At 40.0% G+C, this 26,074-nt stretch overlaps 1 protein-coding gene across 3 annotated transcripts in view; it reads right to left on the bottom strand.

The window, feature by feature from the left end:
- Positions 1-26,074, bottom strand: part of LOC126484170 (structural maintenance of chromosomes protein 6) — a 198,795-nt gene that overhangs the window by 124,404 nt on the left and 48,317 nt on the right. For all 3 annotated transcript variants that reach the window (XR_007587821.1, XM_050107576.1, XM_050107577.1), the window contains exons 4-7: positions 16,188-16,349; positions 15,382-15,626; positions 6,434-6,553; positions 6,216-6,346 (exon numbers count right to left, since the gene is read on the bottom strand). Coding sequence is in view for 2 of the 3 variants with exons in the window: in XM_050107576.1 (XP_049963533.1) it covers positions 6,216-6,346; positions 6,434-6,553; positions 15,382-15,626; positions 16,188-16,349 (658 nt within the window). In the remaining variant the exon portion in view is untranslated. The remainder of the gene's footprint in view (positions 1-6,215; positions 6,347-6,433; positions 6,554-15,381; positions 15,627-16,187; positions 16,350-26,074) is intronic.

The raw sequence follows: 26,074 nt of genomic DNA, 5'->3' as shown, positions 1-26,074 counted from the left end.
GGAATGTTTTACTTAATTTTATGCAGTGCAGTAACTATGACAAATAACGAAAAGAAATTCAGTCCTTTATCAACTAAAGATATCAGGCTCTGATATGAGCAAAAATCAAATTTTTTCAAATAATAATTTTCTTAATATTGGACGATACTGGCCAGAGTGCCATCTTTCAGCACAGATAGCAGCATTTGGCAAGCAGTACAGCCACATCAAAGCCGTGCTCAGCACGGAATGCAGAGACCATGTCTGTAGCAGTGAAAGCATTAATAAACTTTAGTTATATGCATGGGCGCCCACAGAAATTTTTTCAAGACAGGGAAGAATTGTAAAATTGCCACTTTCAGGTGCAACTGATTAGGTTATTTTGGAAATGTCTCATCCCTCAACAACTAAATTTGAGAAGAAGTACATAGAATTTATTGTAACTGAAATGACTGATAATTCTCTCCTTAGTATATTGTGCTGTCTTTGGGTCAGGGTGTTCAATCGACTCCTCTCTACAGCTTGGTAAGTTCTGCACGAGCGAGTGACAGAGAAAAGATTGAAGCCACTATTTGATCACAGTTCTGTAAAGGTTTGCAACTATTCTGAATGAAAAAGAGTACTGGAACCACTGCCATTCCACGTTATCAGCAAAATCTCCAGTGTAAAAAAAAAGGCCTTCACAATATACACTAACTGCTGAAATCACAGTAAGTCTAGTTGTGTTAGGAAATGTTAGATCTGTAGTTTAGTCGAGTCACAGGCACTCATTGCTATAAATTCATAAGAATTCTGCACTTAGACTCCAGGAGAGCCCAAGTGCTCCCTCTTGCCTCCGCCCCCCCCCCCCCTAAATTTCAGATGCCTTTGTTTATATAAAGACTTAGTCTTCTTGAGTAAACTGTACGCCTAATCGCTCCAACTGATTTTGGCTTTTGTGAAGCAAAGTTTGCTATGAGAGCCACCTCTGATATTCAATTCTGACAGGTAGAAGCCTGCTGCCCTTAGCCAGACACATAGGTTTAAGTCAGCCAAAGAGAGATTTGTCTAACACATTGAAGTTCCTACGACAACAACCACTGTGTACGCTCATATGTAGTGACTGAGTAACTGAGCCTGAAATAATTATTAAGGTAATTTAGTCAAGTACAGATTTAATTTTGAAATTGAAGAAAGAAGATGGCAAGAAGCTGTTGTATTGAAAAATTGGATTTTTCTTAGTGAAGAGGACCAAGAAATAAACTACTGACCGATGACTGGAGATTGTATACGCCAACAAATAAGGGTGAATGGATGTGTCAAAACAAAGATTTACTGTGTAAACCAACAAATAACGGTGAACGGATGTGTCAAAATAAAGCTTTACAAGAGGGATTAAATAATTTGAAGGAAGTTGATTGTGTAACTAAGTATGAGGCTAAATTAACTGAATTAAACATCATATAGGCTGTGACTGCATGCTGACAAATCAAGCATGTACTGAATTCTTGAATGAAACAAAGATGTTAAGTGGATATAAAAGAAATTATTTAGTAAAAGTATGAGGAAAACTGGATCCAATATTAAATCATAAAGAGGATGGGAAGTGTATTATTATGGGAAGCATTGAACTTTTTATTAAATAAGAGATTAAAAGTGAATTAGAATGAATTTTAACAAAAAACGAGAGGAATAATATATGGTGGGAGGATTTACTTTTGAAATGGGTAAATCATTAACAGTCACTTCCCCACAGTCAAATCCTCTAGTTGTGAAGAAAAAGTATTATTTTTGAAAGCATTGTAGGTTTGTTATCTAAAAAGATCAGAGAAAAGTAAAATATGTAATCAGCTATTTAATTGGCAGTGTTACCCAGTGGGGTATGCTACATTTAGACTAATTTGAGAAATATCATGATTTTAAAGTGTATTTAGAGCTAAGTATTGGAGTGACGGTGCGGGGAGGGGGGGGGGGGGGGGGGGAATGGGAATCAAAAATCAAACTGTTAAGCTCACAACCATACCATAACAGATGGAGTGGATACATTTAGAGCTACAAATTTAGTTTACCCTATTAGACAAGAACACAGAAGGTAGGGAAGAAACTGCTAGTTGTGGATTGGGCTACGATCACTCATCTACTACATTTCCTTGAGCAGTTACACACAATTGAAAAGTTGGGAAATATACAAGCAGAAGATCCTAACAAAGTGATCAGACTGAATAAATGCAAAAGTAATAATGCAAAGGAATTGAGGGGAAATCTGTGGGTGTTTAACAATAATAAAAGGCAGGATGAATAGAGGGGTTATAACAAACTTAATTCTAATTAGAGATCAATCAATAACGAAGACAGGCACAGAGAGGAACCACAGAAGCAGCCTGTTCTCAGAAGTCACAATAATCAAGTCAAGGGTGTTAAAAGAACCAATATAATGATTAACAATTAGAACAGATGGTCAAGAAATTAACTGAGACAGCTCCCGTGAACGTCATATTACATTCTAGTAGTGCTACTGGCATCACACAAAAGGGGAGTTTTACAAGAAAAAAATTAATAACACATTTTCCTTCTTTCCTAGAAACATGAGTCATCGAAGTGGGGCTGTGACTGGTGCAACTGGAAAGCCAGTAAGTGAAGAAATTTTGTTAAAATTTAAGACTGAAAGTTGGATGGTTGGTTTTAATTGTGTCAAATATTGAAGTGCCCACTTTTTGAAAATATAGTGCAATTGGATAGATTAAAAATCTGTTCACCAAGTGGCTGCAAGAGAGCACACACATATAAAAGGTTAAGAAATTTGCAATCTTGAGGAGCCAGTGGCTCCTCCTTCTGGCAGAAGGGTTGAAGAGGAAGAAAGAGGGATGAAGAAAAAGGACTGGTGAGGTTTAGGAAACGGAGAGAGTTTGGAAAAGTCACCCAGAACTCCAGGTCAGGGGGGACTTACCAGACAGGATGAGAAGGAGAGACTGATTTAGTCTTCTGATGTTCTGGGCATAATTCCAGTTATCACTACCTTGGAGAAGTGATGATGCACAGCCAGGGTAGCACTGACAGACAGTCATAGGCATTTCCAACTATGTACAATACACTATGTGATCAAAAATATCCAGACACCTGGCTGAAAATGACTTACAAGTTTGTGGCGCCCTCCATCCCTAATGTTGGAATTCAATATGGTGTTGGCCCACCCTTAGCTTTGATGACAGCTTCCACTCTTGCAGGCATATGTTCAATCAGGTGCTGGAAGGTTTCTTGGGGAATGACAGCCCATTCTTCACGGAGTGCTGCACTGATGAGAGATATTGATGTCGGTTGGTGAGGTCTGGCATGAAGTCAGCATTCCAAAACATCCCAAAGATGTTCTATAGGATTCAGGTCAGGACTCTGCGCATGCCAGTCCATTACAGGGAAGTTATTGTCACTCAATTACAGGCTGCACATTATGAGAAGGTGCTCGATCATGTTGAAAGATGCAATTGCCATCCCCTAATTGCTCTTCAACAGTTGGAAGCAAGAAGGTGCTTAAAACATCAATGTAGGCCTATGCTGTGATAGTGCCTCGCAAAACAACAAGGGGTGCAAGCCCACTCCATGAAAAACATGACCACACCATAACACCACCACCTCTGAATTTTACTGTTGGCACTACACACGCTGGCAGATGACGTTCACTGGGCATTTGCCATACCCACACCCTGCCATAGGATCGCCACATTGTGTGGCATGATTCATCACGCCACTCAATGTATTTCCACTGTTCAATCATCCAATGTTTACACTCCTTACACCAAGCGAGGCGTCGTTTGGCATTTACCTCCTGCCTAACTGTCATAGTACTTGCAGTGGATCCTGATGCAGTTTGGAATTCCTGTGTGATGGTCTGGATAGATGTCTGCCTGTTACAAATTACGACCCTCTTCAACTGTCGGGTGTCTCTGTCAGTCAAAAGATGAGGTCAGCCTGTACACTTTTGTGCTGCACGTGTCCCTTCACGTTTCCACTTCAATGTCACATGGGAAACAGTGGACCTAGGGATGTTTAGGAGTGTGGAAATCTCGCATACAGACGTATGACACAAGTAACACCCGATCACCTGACCACATACGAAGTCCATGAGTTCTGCTGCTCTCTCATGATATCTAATGACTACTGAGGTAGGCTGGCAGTAGGTGGCAGCACAATGCACCTAATATGAAAAACGTATGTTTTTGGGGCTGACCAGATACTTTTGATCACATAGTGTACATTCACAGAAAAATCAACAATATGTTAGTCATGTAACTGACCATATTGAAGCCACCCTGGCTGGCGGCAGGTGTCAGTTATTAAACTTCAGTTATATGAAGACTTAGGCTTCTTTCTGCGGTTTGGAGTAAACTGTAAGCTTAACAGTTCTTATTTTATTTGCTGTGAGGTCAAGTTTCCAGCAAGAGGTATGTACAATGTAACATTAATGAAAATTTGAAGTCTGCCGGCCTTAGCGGGCACACGGGTCAAAGTTAGTCGAAGATATATTTTATCTAAAAATCGTCTCATACATTCAAGTTTCTATCTTGACAACTCCAGTTATTCCCTCATAAAGTACAATATGTATGTGGCTCACTTCAACTTAGCTCTTCTTAAAACGGCACACTGGCATTTGTACTCATTAGTATGCTTTCATTACGCTTGGAAAAAAGCTCATGCTATTGAAACGAGTTTCATGTGCACCACAGTACTCTACAAATACTGGGTATTTCTAATGTAGAGATTCCTTAAATATTATTTCACAACAAAAGCTGTGTTTACTAATTGCCTCTGTTATGTTACAATGCAGTTTGCTTGAGGATGTTCAATGAGTGGCAGCACATCAGTAAACATTACTTTGCCACCGGATTTGCCCTCTATTTTACAAGATGACGCAATGACTGTAGTTATGGTCTTACGGTTTTGTGTCCTGTCCAATTTGTTGCCTCGGATTTTAGGGAGGGGGTTTTAATGTGCTGCTGGGTGACTGGTTCACCCAGGTTTTAGGTAAGAGGTCAGCCAGTCACGATTACCTCCTTGTTTCCCTTCGGTTTCTGTTCTCTTTTCCTTGTTTCCCTTCCTTTTTAGTGTGTTCCTTCACCTCTTGTTTTGCCTCTGTATGTGAGGATTTGGAACTGCGTCAGGTCTGTGTCTTTTAGCCGTTCTCCTTGTTCGCTGTTCGTCTTAGTCCCTTCACTGCATGTGTTCCTATTTTTATGCATTTGGGCACTGATGACCACGCTGTTTAGCGCCCGTAAACCTCAAACACACACACACACACACACACACACACACACACACACACAAACACATAAACATTACTTATAGTGGTGTTGGTTTCTGATTCTCCTCATTTATACAATACTAATATTTAGTGATATGAATATAATAGAGGGAAACATTCCATGTGGGAAAAATATATCTAAAAACAAAGATGATGTGACTTACCAAACGAAAGTGCTGGCAGGTCGATAGACACACAAACAAACATACACACAAAATTCAAGCTTTCGCAACCAACGGTTGCTTCGTCAGGAAAGAGGGAAGGAGAGGGAAAGACGAAAGGATGTGGGTTTTAAGGGAGAGGGTAAGGAGTCATTCCAATCCCGGGAGCGGAAAGACTTACCTTAGGGGGAAAAAAGGACGGGAATACACTCGCACACACACACACACACACACATATCCATCCTCACATATAAAGACACAAGCAGACATCTTCAAAGGCAAAGAGTTTGGGCAGAGATGTCAGTCGAGGCGGAAGTGCAGAGGCAAAGATGTTGTTGAAAGACAGGTGAGGTATGAGTGGTGGCAACTTGAAATTAGCGCAGATTGAGGCCTGGTGGATAACGGGAAGAGAGGATATATTGAAGGGCAAGTTCCCATCTCCAGAGTTCGGATAGGTTGGTGTTAGTGGGAAGTATCCAGAAAACCCGGACGGTGTAACACTGTGCCAAGATGTGCTGGCCGTGCACCAAGGCATGTTTAGCCACAGGGTGATCCTCATTACCAACAAACACTGTCTGCCCCTGACGAAGCAACCGTTGGTTGCGAAAGCTTGAATTTTGTGTGTATGTTTGTGTTTGTTTGTGTGTCTATCAACCTGCCAGCGCTTTCGTTTGGTAAGTCACATCATCTTTGTTTTTAGATATACTAATATTTAGATCATACAAAGAATACTTGTAGCTTCAAATTATTAATAACACTTTGAATAAACCAAGGGATGAAAGGGACACTGAATAACTACTTACCGATTTATGTCAACAAGTTCTTCAGCTTCTGACTGATATTTTTCTATTCCTTTCCTCATATCTGGACATTTGGCAATTTCTGCCTGTAAATCATTTTGAAGTTGTTTGTACAAATTTTCCTCACGAATAGCCTGAACAGAACAGAGGGAGGACAACTTTAATACAGGGCTTGATGATAAAACGCTTTGATAAAAATCCACTGTGTTGATAATACAAACCAAAGACCACATCAGTTCATTCTCCAACAAGCGCATTTTCTTGTCATGATTTGCCATGGAGTTGTAATAATCACATCGCTTTTTAAGATCTTTTATTTCAGCTTTCAAAGCATCAGCTGCCTGCAACATGTAAAAAGGCATGATAGAAGTGCACTCAACTGTCATTCATCATTTTTAAACTGCTATAAATATTACCTAGTTAATGATGGACAAGATACAATAAAAAGTAAATAAACAAATTAAAATTAAAATAAAAAAATAAAATTAATTTTTTTATAGATATCAAAATTAGAGAATGACTGCATTGCCAACAAATAGACAAGTGCCAGTGTTGTAATGTTCTCAGTGTGCTTTTATACCATTTAAGAAGCTACTGAAAATTTGAGCAAATGTTTATTCTATGGAGATGTGCAAAAACACACTGAAAATGTCTCCTGCACGTGTAAACTAGTAACACTTTATTATGAAAAGGACAGTTGCTACCCACCATACAGCAGAGATCTTGAGTTGCAGAGAGGCCTATCTGCGACTCAGCATCTCTACTATATGGTGAGTAGCAACTATACTTTTCATAATATTTCACATTCCTTCCTGGATTTTCCATTGTTTAAAATAGTAACATGTGTTGATGGAAAAGGATCGACTCAATTTCACATGGCTACAGCTTCTGGACCATAAATTGAATTTCAATAAACCATGTACTGTATACAACAAAATACTTTCTTAAAATAGACCACTACTACTTGAGCGCTCCTAATGTACAGCAGTTTAAATTGTGAGTAAGATTAAGAAAGAGCATCTGTAAAATTTGAGGTCATTGCTCTTCAAGTAAATAGAAAAGCCAGATCACGTATCAAAAGACACCACTGCATGAATTAGGAAGTGTTTTGAGTGTAGCTCAAAGAAGTCAATGCACAGATCAAACAGAGAACTTAAATGCAAAAATCTTTCTACCAATAATAACTACAACTAGTAGAAGCTATCTGCAAGAATTACAAGATAAAACGCATAGAATTATGTGAACATAGGCTTCAAAACATGAAAGAAGAAAATTTTCCAAACACAGTTCAACTCGAGAGTACAAAAGTTCATGTGTATTGCATAATATCTTTCTGCATTCAATGAGGAGTTGTAGAATTTCAGGTACAACAGTATGGGGCTCCACATCAATGGCACCAAAATGTTACGACACGCCTAAAATGGAGGTTTTTTGGGGATCACAAGAATAGTAATCGCACAGTCTTAGATACAGATAGCTTTTACAGCGGAAAACTAACACTGTAGTAAGCTATTGTGTGTGTTTGGTGTACTTTTGATATATATTGTATGTTCATATGTAAAAACTTTATATAGTGTAGAGCAATATGAAGCAGGTAGAAGCGTCACAAATGCCAATAGACTTAATAACGTGTCGGGCCTCCTTTGACCCTGCGGATTGCAGTGAGATGCCATGGAAGAGAGTCCACATGTCCCTGGTTCTTCTCTGGAAGCAGCTGACACTAAATTGTTTGCAGAGCGGCAGCCAATTCTGATCTGTTCACAGGTGCAGGGTCCATGGCTCAGAGCCTGCTTTCCATGGCATCCCAGATATGTTTGATGGGTTTCAAATCTGGGTTCTGGGGTGGCCATCTCAGTCTTTGGACCTTCAATGCATTCCCAGGTGACATGGTAGCGATGTGGGAGCACATCATCTTCTTGAAACACTGCAGAACCGTCAGGAAGGAAAAAAATGAGTGGAGATGGTTCCCAAACAGCTCAACATGCTGCAGACTATTCAAAGTCCCTTCCAAAACAACTAGGCGTCCATTTCATACCAGGAAAATGCATCGCAGACCATAACACAGACATTGCTGCCTTGAACCACACCTTCTTGGCAGAAGAGATCCACTGACTGATATGGTCTGCACCACACATGGTGCCTCCCATCGGAGGCATTGAAATCAAGGTTCATCCAATCATATCTTGTGACGCCTTTGTTCCAGTATCCATCCCTGGTGACTGATGACAAATGCAAGCCATTGTGCCTGAAGATGTTGGGTTAACAGAGGCACCCGTGTGCAGTGTTAGTGTCCGTACCCCGTGGAACCCATATCCCTATGGACTCTCCACTGAGAGACTTGTCTACCACAACCTGTGCTGAACTGGGCCACGATTTGTTGCACAATTGCTCTTCTGTCACTAGTGATGATCCGTCTCATATGCCGCTGATCAAGGTCATTGAGGGCAGCTGGATGGCTGGTAGTTTGTCTGTTGTTGAAAAACATATCCTCAATCAACCATTCATGATATACCCTGGATGCAGTTGAAAGTGTGAGGCCGAATTCCTGCACCAGTGCCGAAATAGAAATTCCCATCCATCGGGCATCGATTGCCATACCAGTTCGAATGGTGTCGGCTCATGATGACACTGCATGTTACACAAACCACTTCTCATGTCTCTTATACAGCTGCAGTCAGCACAGGGAGGGGATGGGGATGGTCAGGAAGGGAGGGGGGTGCATACAACACACCCAAGCTATCTGTGCCCCACTATCCCATGACATTTGCTAAGTCAGTGTACTGACGAGACAAAAACAAGTGACATGCATGCTCCATAGAGATTAATGGACATTGCATGCATTAAAGCTGGCTACCACACTGCAAATATCTACAACATATTTACTGTTAAAAGTTTCAATAACAATGTTCTTTTGTGCTTCATACTTCTATGCAAGTTCAGAGTGGGTTTTGAAAAGCGCTGAGATTTGGATTGAGAGTTGACCAGATGGGCGAGTTGGCTATTTAAAGTCACCTCAAATTGCTATGGGCAAGCAATATTATAATGTCAATTTAGCACCCTCGGCTGTAACTGTAGATCAGTTATGAAAATTTTAAAGTTTTTTCGGAACAAATCTATAAACGTTACGGAAAACCAGAAATGACTGTTGATACTATAGTTAAAAATATTTCAATTAAAGGTATTAACTGATGAGTAAATCTTAAGAATCATTAGCTGATGCAGAGGATAGAGAGTTGGTTTGTGGTATTTCTGACTGATATCCAGATCAAGTTAGTAATTCTGTGACAGACCCTTATCTGGAAAGCTATGAAATATTATTCTCGTTGGTTGTTGTTGGTGTGTACTGGAAGGATGGCTGTTCATGTGAACTGAGTACGAAGAAGGCTAAGTTATAAATTTTATGCGAGATAGGAGCTACTCTTATGGTTACCAGGTGTCCTGTGTGACTTCTTTAGAAGCAAACTCAACAGATTTACAGTCAAATTGCTATCTCATTACCTGTGGTACTCAGGAATTAAGATTAACAAAGAACACCACTATGTTAATTTACTATAGTGCTATCTTGAGTTTTCGCATTTATCGTAACACAGTAATTGAGTTAGCACTGATAGATGCCAACACCTGACCTGGAAGAGATTTGAGCTGACTTCTGTAACTGGTAGGATACAAGACAAACTATATCATATTTTGAGAGCATGAGATAAAGTGTTAAATTATTAAAGAAATCACACTTAGAGAAAAGATAATTGAATAAAATTAATTCTGGTAGTGTTAAAGGACAAATAATTAATTTTTATATCTTTTCACTGACATAAAAGAATCATATTAGCAATAATAATCGAAAGTTAGAATGAGTGATCTCTGACTAGCATAATGCAAAATTGCTGAGTTATTCCTACACTGAGAAACATAAGAAAGATATTTATTAGGTGAAGAGCTACTCAGCATTATGCTTAATTATTACTAGTGGAAAGAAGGGTAGAGAAAGGTAGAGCTCTTGTACATCTGCTTGGTAAAAAAGAGAAGAGAATAATTTCATTTATTAGATACGATTAACAAAATGTATAAATAAATGTAGTAAATAAAGTTCAGGCAGACTGCAAATCATTTAGGAGTAAACGAGAGCATACTTTGAGTAGCAGAAGCAATGAGCTGTTGACAGGCATAAACAAGACATTGAAAACTCCCTTGCTTTCGGAAGAAAGCATTTGACGAGTGTGTGCCCCCCCCCCCCTCTCTCTCTCTCTCTCTCTCTCTCTCTCTCTCTCTCTCTCTCTCTCTCTCTCTCTCTCTCTCTCTCTCTCTCACACACACACACACACACACACACACACACACCTGTGCCCCTACACTGTACCAACCTGACACACAATGCCAGGATTGCAGTTCACCAATTGGACTTAGGTGGAGTGGGGTTATATTAGGTGGGGTGGATGGATGGAGGTAAGGGTGAGAAATAGAAAGAGGTGTTGGAAATGGGCAGTCAGTGGCTCGTAGGGAGGCAGCAGGTGTGCTGACTAGGAATGCGGGAGGGAAAGGTGCGAGTGCATGGGCTAGGCATGTGATTCACGGGCACTGGAGCTGTCCGGGTGTGGCACACTGTTAAGATGACATGGAAGTGTGGGTTGGGAGGGGGTGACAAGAAGAGAAAAGGGAAACTGTTGGGTAGAAGGTGTTGGGACAGGAAGTTAGTGGAGACTGAGGCCCAGGGCATAACGGGAACGAAGGATGTGTCACAAGGATCACATCTTTCTAAGTAATTCAGAAAAATCTAGTGCTTGAGGGAAGGATCCAGATGGCATGCACTGCAAAACAGCCTTTGTACTCGAGTATTTTGTTGGGTTGCGTTGTTTGGAGGAAGAGACCAAACAGCGAGGTCATCGGTCTCATCGGATTAGGGAAGGATGGTGAAGGAGGTTGGCCATGCCCTTTCAAAGGAACCATCCCGGCATTTGCCTGGAACAATTTAGGGAAATCACAGAAAACCTAAATCAGGATGGCCGGACACATGATTGAACTGTCGTCCTCCCGAATGCGAGTCCAGTGCGCTAACCACTGCGCCTCCTCGCATGGTGAGTATTTTGTACTCAGTGTGTTGTGCCACTGGGTGGTCAACTCTGTTCTTGTTCACAGTTTGGCAAGGCCAGTATCTTGGTTGACATCTGATTGGTTGTCATGCCAACACAAAAAGGTAAGCTGTGATTGCATTACAGTTGGTACATGACATAACTGCTTTCACAGGGGACCCAACTTCGATGGTAGAGGATAAACCACTGATAGGACTGGAGTAGGAAGTGCTGGGTGGATGATGTAACTGGGTCCTCCACAGGGTATGATCCCTGGGCAAAATGTTTGTAGTGGGACTGGCATAGAGGTCAACCAGGGTGTTGTGTAGGTTGGATGGGTGACAGAATAACATTTTAGGATGAGTGGGAAGGATCTTGGGTAGGATGTCCTTCATTTCAGGGCATGATGACAGATGCAGCTCAAACCATAGCAAAATATATGTTTCAGTTGCTTTGGTCCAATTTGATATTAGTTGACATGGGGAGCACTACTTTAAAGCTGATCCTTGGGAGTAGTTGGAGGATTAGGAGTGTTTGAGGATATGGTACGGGATACCTGTGTACTAGGTGAACTAAGTTTGGAGAGGGGCAGAGGGGAGGATAGTGTCCATTGGTGAAAGCCCTTGGGAGACTGTCAGCATACTGGACAAGGCAATTCTTGTCACTGCATATATGCTAGCCATGAGTGGCCAGACTGTGTAGAAGTGATTTTTTGGTGTGGAAGGGGTGACAGCTGCCAAATGCGGGTACTGTTGATGGTTAGTGGGTTTAATATGTAGAAAGGAGTGGATGGAACCATCAAAGAGGTGGAGGACAAAGTAAAAGAAGGTGGCATGTTGGGCTGAGGAGGACTGCATGTTGAAGTGGTGGATTTATAAAAATATGGTGTCTTGGCCCTGAGCCCAGACCATGTATATATCATCAACGAAACTGAATCATACAAAGAGCTTGTTGCAATAGGCTAGGAAGGTTTCCGCCAGATAGTCCATAAAAAGGGCCAAGGCGCTCTATGCTCATTCCCCCACAACCTCAACACTTCTCCTGCCCACTTCACCTGGCCGTTGTTAGCCCAACATGCCACCTTCCTGGATGTTGTCCTCCACCTTTCTAATGGCTCTGTCATATTAAACCCACTAACTGCCAAAAGTACTAGCATTTTGACAGCTTTCACCCCTTCCAAAATAAAAAATAGTTACCACACAGCCTGGTTACATTTGGATGGGATATCTGTAGTAATGGGAATTCCCTTGCCCGGTATGCTGAAGATCCCATGAGAGCTCTTACAAACAGGCACTTCCCCCCAGACATAGTCCACGAACAGATTTCCCATGCCATATCTGTACATATTCCCAATCTTCCCATCACCAAGAATCAGCTACAAAGGTGATCCCCCCCACATCACTTAACATCACCTCAGACAGGAGCAACTACACCATTTCCTTCACCAAGGTTACAGTACCTATTACCATGTCCAGAAATGAAGGTCATCCTATGAATGATCCTTCCCATCCCTCCTAAAGTGGTGTTCTGTCATCCACCAAACCTACACATGATCCATCCCTATGCCACTCCCACTCCTGACCCCTTGGAAGAGTGTACTGGGGGGAAAGAATAGGACTGATGAAGAGGGAGACTTTAGCAAGAGGGTATCGGTGCAGGATAAATGAAGTTAGGGTCACGGGGAAGGAGTCTTGGTAGGTGAGGAGCAGGGTCGGGAGGAGATTGAGGCCACGAGAATTATGAGACTGAAGGGTGTGTTGCAAGCTCTCATCAGTGTAATCATAGAACCTGACATTGTGAACCAGTCATTAAAATCAAGCATGTCATGCTCAGCAGCGTATTCTGCTATTGGGTGGACAAATCTGCTCTTGGTCACACTTTGGTGATGGTCATTCATCTGGCATGGGCACGGAAATGAAAAACATCCTACATGCAATCCTTCCCACCCATTCCACATCCCACCCAATCTATGCAATACCCTTGTCCAGCTTTATGCGACACCTACTCCCAAGCTCTTGTCTAGGTGCGAGACCTGTCGATTCACCCACCTGGCACATCCTACTTCAGATCTGTCACAGGCTTTTCTATCCTATCCTATCCTATCCTATCAGAGCCAGGGCTACCTGTGAAGGTTGTCATGTCATAACCAACCCTGCTGTGATTTCTGTCCAGCGTTGCGTGTGAGTATAACTACCGATCAGCTGTCCACTCAAATGAATGGCTACCACCACAATGTGACCGAGATCAGAGATAACTATCTAGTGACAAAATATGCTGCTATACACAACATGCTGAATTTCAATGGCTTTTCTACAACCTCTGTCATTTGGATCGTGTTGCTTAACACCAGATTCTCTGAATCATTAAACCAGAGATTCATTCAAAATAGTAATCCTCCTGGCCTCCATCTACACTAAACACTGTATTAGCAAAACTTAGGTGAAGCTGGATGTAAAGATACTCTTTAAGTTAGTTTTTAGTTTACATGTGGCTAATATAGAACTTGTAGGAAAGACTGTAAACAAATACACCAAAAGTAAACTGAGGCAGTTGTGCACCACAACGTGTCCCAACAACAGAGCATTCTTACAAAACAATTAGCACTTGAAGAGGTCTACATCAGCCTGTTCCAACTCAAAGGCTACTCGCAGACAGCCATTTGGTCACGGGAACAGGTGGCAACATGATGACCTATAGCAGTCATCCAGCCAGGCTGCAGCATACATGATCATACTCCACTGGCCTAACAGGGGTGTCTAAACAGCTCGTACATGTGCAGAACACATGCAATACAACCTTCTGACACGTAGCCTACACTACCTGCACCTGCCAATGAGTGCATTGAGGAGCAGACATGGGCATGGTTGCTCCATGGGGCAGCAGTGGAACAGTCTATTCTAGATGTTACAACAATCAACAATACACCAATCAGAAAACTATTTGATTTTGAGGATTAAAAGGTTTTGAGAGAAGTTTTCAAGAAAACACAAGTAGAACAATTATTTTGTTACAGCTGTTTCCATAATGTATATCTGTTTTTTCTTTTGAATTTGGAGACACAGCAACATGAGAGCCTAATTCTTAACAGCTTGCATCAGACATAACTACAATGTGTATACATGTTCCAAAATTTAATTTCACTTTTTGCTAATGCATGCTCCTACAGCTGAGTCGGTGAAGGACAATTCCTGGCAGCTCACAGTGCTGTTGGCAGCTTTCAACTGTGAAGCACTAATCTCTGCAAGTAAAAACTGCAGCCGTCTACAGACCTGCGATAACACTGAACCGTTGCTATACAGACATGTATAAAATCATGTTACTTTATTGGTTCAGGTAGGCCCATTAAGTGGCCACAGCCAGCCCAATGTAACTGTCACGGATCAACTCACACTGACTTCACTATAGCTAATTCTTTACCAAGCTCATCATTAGAGATTACCAAGTAAAAAAACATCGTCAGTACCAGAGTTTCTGATCATGGATTTTAATAAACAATTATTACCTATTTACTATTTTTATAAAATCATGTACACAGTAAAAATTGAAAATAAATTTAAGCTTGGACTGTTCATAAACATGATCATATGAGTTACATGACAGTTATGTGCAGGCAAAACTGGCTATGCAAATATCTATTCTTAATTTTGCTAACAAAAGCTTGTGTTAGCTTTATCACCAATGAAGTAAAAAGTCATCACTGTGTTATGATTTGAGTACAATCAGGTCATCCTGAAGCTCCTCATGAAAAATTTTTTGAATGCATATTTTCATTCCACAGGTGCACTGACGCGGTAAATCTGGTTAAGTGGGTGTTCTTGTAACAAAGGTATTTGTTGTTATTAAAAAAACACGGAGATCATACACAGTCTCACATCATTGCATCTCTAATACAATATGACATGTGCTAAACCTTTTTTCTTAATTCACACTTCATAAATATATTTCATTGTTTCCACGGAAACCATTATAGGTAAATCACAACAAATAAGCACTCATTATTACCATCTGTTTATTGAAATATATTTAAAGACAACACCAACACATGCACACACACACGTGTGTGCCCATGTGCACACACACACCTACTACTCAACAGCACTAACCTTCCTTTTCTGCTGATAAATGCGTTTGGCTTCTTCAAGGCTCTTTATTGTGTTCTGATATGTGTCTTCTATAGCTTGTAGTTGTGTTGCCTTTTTGAAAAGTTTGTATTTCTCTGCAGGATCACTGTTGCTCAGAAATGTGCGTGCTGTATCCTGATTCAACACCGATATAGGATTGTTAACCTGAATATTCAGATGACTGACAATACGATCCAATTCCTCCTTTTTTGATGACTTGACTTCCCCTAAACAATCAAACAATCTTAAAAACAAGAGCCATTTACAGAGGTGGTGTACATAAATTATCTTAAAATTATGCTCTAGAGATCTAGTTATGAATATGGAAGGTGAAAGTAACTGTAAGCCAATTAATTTTTAAATAACAGAAGACAGGAACATCATAAATAACATTATGTATGGACAGTAAATCATGGAGAAATATGAAGTTCCTTAAAGACCAACACTAGTTTCATAGAAGATAAAATGGATGGACTGTAAAAAGAATCTATGGAGAAAATAGTCTGACAGCTTGATGAAGAGTAAAGCTTCAGTGCTGAACAACTCAGACATGAACACACTACTTACATTTCTTTTCCATGTCTCCGATACATACTGCAGTTTCCTCAAGATTAATTACTTTATGAAGCACCACAATTTTTGAAAATGTCATGTACAATTACAGTAACAAACCATCAAAATGATGACTTTGTGCCACTGACAAGTAACTGATTCCATTTCACTCAACATGACATCAAATTTTACCATATAAAACACTGAAAAACGCAGAACAATCTTAATCTACTAACCTCTTGCTGATCGTATTCTGTAGGTTGACTGTCCTGATACTGCACTTAATGTTCTACATATAATTATCATATTGCCATATTCTTCAGGTTTATATGCACGGACACCTTTGTTGTTAATAGTTATTTCAACCGATGCAGTAGTTGCTCCTTTTCTAACAAAGTCTGTAAAAAATAAAAGCAAACTTTCTTACATGATTGTGGGAAGGAAACCACAAAAATTTTACAGCAAATACAATATGATGAACAGGCTGAGAAGTCATTCATTAATAAAACTACACATATTGCGAGCAACTTTCTTCTCTCCCCACTGCACCTTGCCTTTTTTCTGTTTCTCCCTTTTTGTTATTGAACTATGACAAACACAAGCACCAGAGCTAAGATTCTCAGCTGAACATGTTGTTTTGATTTTATATATGGGTGATGTGAGGGAGTGGTAGTTCATTGGGATTCACGTTAAGGATGTCAATATTTGCTACTCGCCACATAACGGAGATGCTGAGTCGCTGAAAAGCACAACAAAAAGACTGTTGGAAAGTTAGCTGGTGGACAATGAGGTCTTTGTCAAAAGTAGACAACACACACACATGCACACATTCATGCAAATGCAACTCTCACCATGACCACAGTCTCTGGCAGCTGGAGTCAGACTCAACAGCTAACTTTCTGACAGTCTTTTTATTGTGCCTCTCTGCAACTCAGCATCTCTGCTGCATGGTGAGCAGCAACTATCCCTTTCATTTTATTGTTACATTCCATCCTGGATTTTCCATTGTTGGATGTCAATATTTGTAATATTTTATGCAATTTACATAATTTTTCACAGCATACAGAGTCTTGTGCTCATTTAACATTGCTGTATCCTTCCAGTTACAAGGTTCAGGTACAAGGATGACATGTGTACATGTTGGAGGATTTTAATGTTTGACTTTTGCCAAAGCTCAGTTGTCTGCAGTACACCACTTGATAATGGCCGTAAGGCCAAAATTGCAATTCTTCTTCTTCTTGGCTTCCAAGGGACTCAAAACTTACGTGCCAATCTCACAAGCTGCCTCCAAAAGCTTCCATCTTGTGCTACTTCCTGCTAATTACTCACACCAATTCTGTCAAATCTATTAAATATTGTTTTAATTCATTTACTCATGCACTCCTGGTTCTCCCTCTTGGTCCTTTACTATGAAATGACTTCTCCAGGAATATTCTTGAAATCACTTGATTCTCATCAGATAGCCTACGCAATGAAGTCTTCTGGAATTTTTTATGCTCACTGTTGTTGCTTATTGTGACAGAATGTGGGTTTGTGTGTTGTCTCTTCTCTTCCAGTTTTTTAATCGTTATCATAGCACAGACCAATGATTTGCCTGTAAACTTTGTTTTGACTTATGATACAGAATGATTGTGTGGATCTACATGAATGAGATCGGAGTGAGTGAGTGAGTGTGACAATGTTTTTAGCCTCTTGACCCAACACTGGTTTCTTTTAAAATTCACAAGGGTGCTGTTAACCTCAAAGTTGAGTACCCATGCATGCCAAAAACAACAATAATAAACTTTGTTTTCAAATAGTTATAACTAGTGTTCTTCCCTTTTAGTTAAACTCCATGTTTCTGCTTCATAGGTTAGGAATGGTCTGACGATTGTGTTATAAACATTCATTTAGTTTTCCTTGTCAGTAGTTTAGGCCCTAATTTTTATCTCATTTTCATTTCTACTTGTCTCTGATTTTGTTCATTTACCACTGCACCCAGAAATATGAACTCTTAAACAAGTTCAAATTTATGTTTGCCAATTATTAGATGTAACTGGTCATTTTGCTATTTCAACATCTTTGAACGATCACGTGTTTTGTTTTCTGATCATCTACTCTTAGGCTAAGCTTGAATACTGCTTCTACGAGCTCCACAAATAACTGTCTAATCTATTTCACATTTTCCAACAAGCACTATACCACCTGCATACGGTAAAACATTTATTTTTTGCAGGGTCCCAACATGTACTAGTTTGAGTTTCCTCTCAACTCTCTCCAAGGCTAACTGAAGAGAAAAGCGGACAGAGAATCTCCCTGTCTTGGTCAGTTCTTGTTTTTAAATGGTCAGATTTTATTTCAGTTAGCAAAACTCTGCTTATATTATCATCAATGTATATTTTACAAGGATTTATAAGTTTAATCAGAAATCCCAAGTCCATCACAAGAATCCACAGGCTTTACCTGCGGATGGAGTCAAAAGCTTTCATTAAGTCACTGAACAAGTAATGTATTCATTTTTGTTTACATTCCCAATAATGTTTCATATGCTGTTTTGATTGTAAATATACTGTCAGTAGCAGAACTAGTTTTGTAAAAGCCATTTTGATAATCACTGATTATATTTTCAGCGTATGGTTTCATGCAGTTCAGCAATAAACAGGATACAGTTTTATAGGCAATGTTTACTAATGATATTACCCTATTGTTTCTGTAGTCTTCCTTGTCTCCTTTTTTACATATCAGAACCATTAATGATTCTTTCCACCCTCACTATAGCCAACATATTCTTCTGGTGACAAACTGCATTTATTGCTCTGCCTCAGCTGCACATTTTTAATTAGATTACATACTTCGATCACTCTGGATCATCTTCAGATCAAAGCATAAGCAACCCCTCAACTCTACTCAGAACAACATGCCAGAATACTCTGACACAACTGCTGTGATCTGAAGATGATCCTAAGTAGCTGAAGCACATAATATAATTAAAAATGTACAACTGAGATGGAACAATAACTGTGAATTATCTTTCCATTCTGTTGGCGTGGACTCAGTTTTCCAGATTACCTACACAAGGTGAAGCAAACATCTGTGCAGTGCTTCTTCTCCATGTTTTGGTATCTCAGGTGGAATACCATCACTCCCAATTGCCATGCCAATTTTTAGGTGTTTGAAACTTCTTAGCACACCTTCGTATGTCAGTTCTGGATTATGGTCATTTTAGGGCTGCTGCTGGAATTTGTAATTGGTGATTCTGATTCCGAATATTTCAATAGACTGTCAAAATATTTCTTGCTTGTTGATAAGACAATAACCATACTGCCATTCTTATCCTTCATCACCTTAGACTTGTAACTGAAACCTCTTTTAATTTCATTGACTGCCGCACATTTTCTGAAAGTTGTTACATTGATGTTATTCATTAATAGATTCCATCTGTTGTTTTAGATATGGTTTAGATTCCATCTGTTGTTTTAGGTATGGTTTATTTTTCCTACTATTTATTTTACTAGCCTGTTTTTATGCCTGCCAATCATTAAGTTCTATTTTAGGATTTTTATGAACTTGCAGCCATTTCTAGCATAATTTCATAGCCTTGTCTTCACCTTCCTCACATTCCTCATCAAATCATTTCTCCCTGCCTTGTTTTACTGCCTGAAGGCTATTACTTGCTGCTGTGAGGATAACTTCTTTCATTCTATTCCATTGCACATTGCTGTTCATTTCATGACTTTCTCCCACCCTACTCAGAACCTCATATCAATTTGAAATTTCAAACTTTGTATTTTAGTATCTCTTCTGTTCCTATTACATTTTCCAGATCAAATTTGGCCACATTTCCATGTCTAATTTTCATTTTAGGTACTGCCTACTAACCTGATTCTATAGAAATTCTTCCAATCCATATGTGGCATACAGCAAACCAGTGCTTAACAGTATTGGTTAAAAACGGTCTTGATTGCAATTTTATTTTTTTTTATTTTTCAACTACACGTTTCGCCTTATTTAGGCATTTACAGGTTGATCTTACTTTGGTATTTCTTACAACGATCCTTTAGAGAGTGTAGCCAAAGGACATCGTCAAATACATCAGACCAACATTGCATTCGTTAAACTCCGTAAAAACTTTTCTAGATGGACACGAGTGACTCCAAGACCTGCATAACGTGTTCCTGTTCACAGGATTCTCATTGTACTTGTTTAACTAGACTGTTTTCTGACCCCATTTCCACTCCTCGGAATGATTGTACATCCATTATTGCCTTTCTATGTCTGTTATCTATGAGAACATGACCAACTTGATTTACTGTTTCCTTATCATTTGAATTCCATGTTTCTTTATGTAACATGTCATTACTTTTCTTATGTAAATTATCATTTGAACAGAACGTTTGACAACATTCTGTTTTCCAAAATTTGCATTAAAATCCCCCATTACTTTTCCACTAACATCCACTGTTACTATCCTGATATTGTGTTTTGGTATTTTGTTCCATAAGTCTGATAGGTTTTCAAAAAAATTGGAATTGTGAAAATGAAAACTCTCTAGTCAATGGTGAATATAATGTCTTTTAAATAATTCTACATGACTGTGAACCCCACCCATGAGAAGTTAATCACTTCCGGATCCAAAATGTGACGTACTAAGTTGTTTCTACTTGAATGGGAGAGTACATTGGAGTACAAAACTTTTTCAAATATTTTGAAAAAAGGCATTAGTAAAGAAACCGGACAATAATTATTTAAAACTTTCTTGTCATATTTATCATAAAGAGCAAAGAAGTTTAACAACTGCATATTTTAATCTGTCAGGAAAAATTCCCTGGATCACAGATACTACTCATATATCACTAAGGATATTACATCACCTATTCAGAATTCTGTTCGAAATTCCTTCGATATCACATGAGCTTTAGTTTTTCATAATTTTTATAATTCCATTAATTTCAGTGAAAGCTGTCGGTCGCTACTTCTATTTGTTTAGTTTTTTGGAATGAAATTTGTAACACACTCATTTGCTCCTTCACCTGAACCATTTAATACTATTTTTGCTGCTACACTCATAAAGTGATTGCTAAAAATGCTTACAACCTAAGAATCATCAGTCAGAGCACTGTCATTAAGTGTAATTGTTAACATTGTCACTTAGTTTAACTGATATGGTATCTTGCGCATTGACTGGATGCTCAGTCTCCTGTTTTACTATACCCTCTATTGTTCTAATCTTATTCTACATCTACATTTATACTCCGCAAGCCACCCAACGGTGTGTGGCGGAGGGCACTTTATGTGCCACTGTCTTTACCTCCCTTTCCTGTTACAGTCGCGTATGGTTTGTGGGAAGAACGACTGTCGGAAACCCTCCGCACGTGCTCGAATCTCTCTAATTTTACATTCGTGATCTCCTCAGGAGGTATAAGTAGGGGGAAGCAATATATTCGATACCTCATCCAGAAACGCACCCTCTCGAAACCTGGACAGCAAGCTACACCGCGATGCAGAGCGCCTCTCTAGCAGAGTCTGCCACTTGAGTTTGCTAAACATCTCCTTAACACTATCACGCTTACCAAATAACCCAGTGATGAAATGCGTCGCTCTTCTTTGGATCTTCTCTAGCTCCTCTGTCAACCCGATTTGGTACGGATCCCACACTGATGAGCAATACTCAAGTATAGGTCGAACGAGTGTTTTGTAAGCCACCTCCTTTGTTGATGGACTACATTTTCTAAGGATTCTCCCAATGAATCTCAACCTGGCACCCGCCTTACCAACAATTAATTCTATATGATCATTCCACTTCATATCATTCCGTACGCATACTCCCAGATATTTTACAGAAGTAACTGCTACCAGTGTTTGTTCTGCTATCATATAATCATACAATAAATGATCCTTCTTTCTATGTATTCACAGCATATTTATCTATGTTAAGGGTCAGTTGCCACTCCCTGCACCAAGTGCCTATCCGCTGCAGATCTTCCTGCATTACGCTGCAATTTTCTAATGCTGTAACTTCTCTGTATACTACAGCATCATCCGCAAAAAGCCGCAAGAACTTCCGACACTATCTACTAGGTCATTTATATATATTGTGAAAAGCAATGGTCCCTGTGGCACGCCAGAGGTTACTTTAACGTCTGTAGACGTCTCTCCATTGAGAACAACATGCTGTGTTCTGTTTGTTAAAAACTCTTCAATCCAGCCACACAGCTGGTCTGATATTCCGTAGGCTCTTACTTTGTTTATCAGGCGACAGTGCGGAACTGTATCGAACGCCTTCCGGAAGTCAAGGAAAATGGCATCTACCTGGGAGCCTGTATCTAATATTTTCTGGGTCTCATGAACAAATTAAGCGAGTTGGGTCTCACACGATCGCTGTTTCCGGAATCCATGTTGATTTCTACAGAGTACATTTTGGGTTTCTAGAAATGGTATGATACGGGAGCAAAAAACATGTTCTAAAATTCTACAACAGATCGATGTCAGAGATATAGGCCTATAGTTTTGCGCATCTGCTTGAGGACCCTTCTCGAAAACTGGAACTACCTGTGCTCTTTTCCAATCATTTGGAACCTTCCATTCCTCTAGAGACTTGCGGTACACGGCTGTTAGAAGGGGGGCAAGTTCTATCGCGTACTCTGTGTTGAATCGAATTGGTATCCCGTCAGGTCCAGTGGACTTTCCTCTGTTGAGTGATTTCAGTTGCTTTTCTATTCCTTGGACACTTATTTCAATGTCAGCCATTTTTTCGTTCATGCGAGGATTTAGGGAAGGAACTGCAGTGCGGTCTTCCTCTGTGAAACAGCTTTGGAAAAAGGTGTTTAGTATTTCAGCTTTACACGTGTCATCCCCTGTTTCAATGCCATTATCGTCCCAGAGTGTCTGGATATGCTGTTTCGATCCACTAACTGATTTAACGTAAGACCAGAACTTCCTAGGATTTTCTGTCAAGTCGGTAAATAGAATTTTACTTTCAAATTCACTGAACGCTTCACGCATAGCCCTCCTTACGCTAACTTTGACATTGTTTAGTTTCCGTTTGTCTGAGAGGTTTTGGCTGTGTTTAAATTTGCAGTGAAACTCTCTTTGCTTTTGCAGTAGTTTCCTAAGTTTATTGTTGAACCATGGTGGGTTTTTCCCATCCCTCACAGTTTTACTCGGCACGTACCTGTCTAAAACGCATTTTACGATTGCCTTGAACTTTTTCCATAAACACTCAACATTGTCAGTTTTGGAACAGAAATTTTCGTTTTAATCTGTTAGGCAGTCTGAAATCTGCCTCCTATTACTCTTGCTAAACAGATGAACCTTCCTCCCTTTTTTTATATTCTTATTTACTTCCATATTCAGGAATGCTGCAACGGCCTTATGATCACTGATTCCCTGTTCTGCGCTTACAGAGTCGAAAAGTTCGGGTCTGTTTGTTGTCAGTAGGTCCAAGATGTTATCTCCACGAGTCGGTTCTCTGTTTAGTTGCTCGAGGTAATTTTCGGATAGTGACTTACTTTTGACTTAATTCCTTTGGCCCCTATGCGGGCATAGGGCATCCAGGAGAACTCGCCATCCGTCTCTGTCTTTGGCCATTTGCCTCAATTCTGCCCAGGTCTTGCCAACTCTTTTTGCTTCCCCTTCCACTGTCCTCTTCCATGTGCCCCTTGGTCTTCCTCTCTTCCTTGTTCCCTGGGGATTCCATTCCAATACCTTTATCTCGATGGCTCCATCTGGTTTTCTCAAGGTGTGCCCCAACCAGCCCCACTTTCTCTCTCGTATCTGGTCTTCTATAGGTATCTGGTTTGTTATTCGCCAGAGCTCCTCATTACATATTTTTTCTGGCCACCAGATATTCATGATGCGTCAAAGACATCTATATATGAAGCTTTGTAACTGGGTTGTTATCTTTTTATCCATTTTCCAGCTTTCACTGGCGTACAGAAGGACAGCCTTCACATTTGTATTAAAAATACGGATTTTTGTTTTGTATGTGATATTTCTATTTTTCCATATTGGATACAATTGTATGAAGGCAGCATTTGCCTTTTTAATGCGGTTTTTCACGTCATCTCCAGCTCCACCATCTTCCGCCACTATACTACCCAGATACAGGAATGAGTTGACAGTCTCCACTCGCTGCTCACCTATTAACAGGGGCACCTCCATGTTACCTGAATTTACTCTCATTTCCTTTGTTTTGCCTGTATTTATCTTGAGGCCAGCAGTCTCTGCTTCTTCTTTCAGCAAGTTTAATTTAGCTTGCATATCAGTCAGCCTTGGAGTTAATAAAACTATGTCGTCTGCAAAATCCAAATCCTCCAGACGTTCGTGGATCCCCCAATGGATTCCTCGTCTCCTGCCTGCTGTGACTCTTCTCATAACAGAGTCTAGAATGAGTAGAAAAAGTGTTGGTGACAAAATGCAACCCTGCCGGACTCCAGTTGTTACTTTTATGGGCTCTGTCATATTTCCCTTATGGAGTATGCAGCATTCGTAGCCATCATATAGATCTTTTATGATGTTTAAGATCTTCTGTGGTACGCCATACTTCCACAACACCTGCCAGAGCACTTTATGTTTCACGGAATCGAAGGCCTTTTGAAAATCAATGAATGCCAGGTACATGGTTGCTTGGAATTCTTTGCTTTGCTCTAAGATGATCCTAAAAGTGTTAATAAGATCAACACAGCTGTGTTGTGCCCTAAAACCGGCCTGTTCTTTACGCAGTCGCTTTTCAAGGGATTCTTTAATTCTGTTTAAAATAATTCTGGTGAGGACCTTACTGGGCACTGACAACAATGTAATACCATGCCAGTTGTTACAGTCTGACAAATTTCCCTTTTTTGAGAGCTTTACCACCAAGCCATTTTTCCACTCCTTTGGAGATTTCTCTTCAAGCCAAATATGCTTCAGCAAAAGATGGAGCATTTTAACAGTACTTTCAATATCGGCTTTTAAGAGCTCCGGTGCTATGTTGTATAGGCCTGGAGCCTTTGTATTTTTTAGTGTTTTCAAGCCAATCCTAATTTCGTCCATTGTGGGGCAATGCAAATTTATATCTTGGTCTTCTTCGACTTCCTCTGGAACATCTCTTACTTGTTTCTCTTGGTTGTCTTCACAATTTAACAGTTCCCTGAAGTGCTCCTCCCATCTCTGTAGCTGTGCTGTTGAGTTGTAAGCATCACACCATTCTTGTTCTTAACTGGTCCTTCATGTCTGAAGTTCTTCATTGACAACCGTTTGGTAATGTTGTAGAGGTCTTTCACTTTGCCTTGTCTTGCTGCCTCTTCTGCTAATTTTGCTTGATCATCTATCCATTTCCTTTTATCTCGACGTAGCAATGTTTTCACTTTTTTGTTCGCCTCCATGTATTCTTTATGCGCTTCGCTCTTCTGCGCTCTTGTCTTACAAAAATTTAACTTAAGTTTTAGTTCTTTCCTGTGGCTGATTTCATTCCACGTAGCATCAGAGATCCATTCCTTTCTTTGATGAGCCTTAAATCCTAGGATTTTTTCTCCCACATCTAAATAACTGTTCTTGATTTTTTGCCAGCATGTTTCAATTCCCTCTTCCATAAAGTTTTCTTCAGAGAGGACCTGGAATCTGTTTTGTAGTTCTAAGGCAAATGTTTCTTTGATCTGTTGGTATTTTAATCTTGCCACCTCTATTTTCTTGCACCTATGATTGAGCTTGGTTCTATTTGCCACTATCTTCAGTCTGAATTCTGCCAAAACTAGGTGGTGGTCACTCCCAACGTCTGCCCCTCTTCTATTTCTGACATCTAACAGAGTGTCGGAACTTGCGGCTTATGACTATGTGGTCTATTTGATTTTCGGTAATGTGGTCTGGAGAAACCCATGTTATCTTATGGCAGTTACGATGTGGAAACAATGTGCCTCCAATGACTAGGTCATGTTCAGCGCATGTATCTATCAACAGTTCACTATTTACATTCCTGATCCCCATGCCATGCACACCCATAATATGTTCAAGCCCTTCATTTTCTGAACCAACTTTTACGTTCAAGTCACCCATTAAAATTTTTATGTCCCTAGAATTTATTTGTCTAAGAACTCCGTTAAGCTCTGTATAAAATGCATCTTTTAATTCTCCTTTGGCTATTTCAGTAGGTGCATAGCATTGAATTACA

This window comes from Schistocerca serialis, chromosome 6, assembly GCF_023864345.2.
Source record: "Schistocerca serialis cubense isolate TAMUIC-IGC-003099 chromosome 6, iqSchSeri2.2, whole genome shotgun sequence".
Lineage (NCBI taxonomy): Eukaryota > Metazoa > Arthropoda > Insecta > Orthoptera > Acrididae > Schistocerca > Schistocerca serialis.
This window is presented reverse-complemented; position numbering and strand designations above follow the sequence as displayed.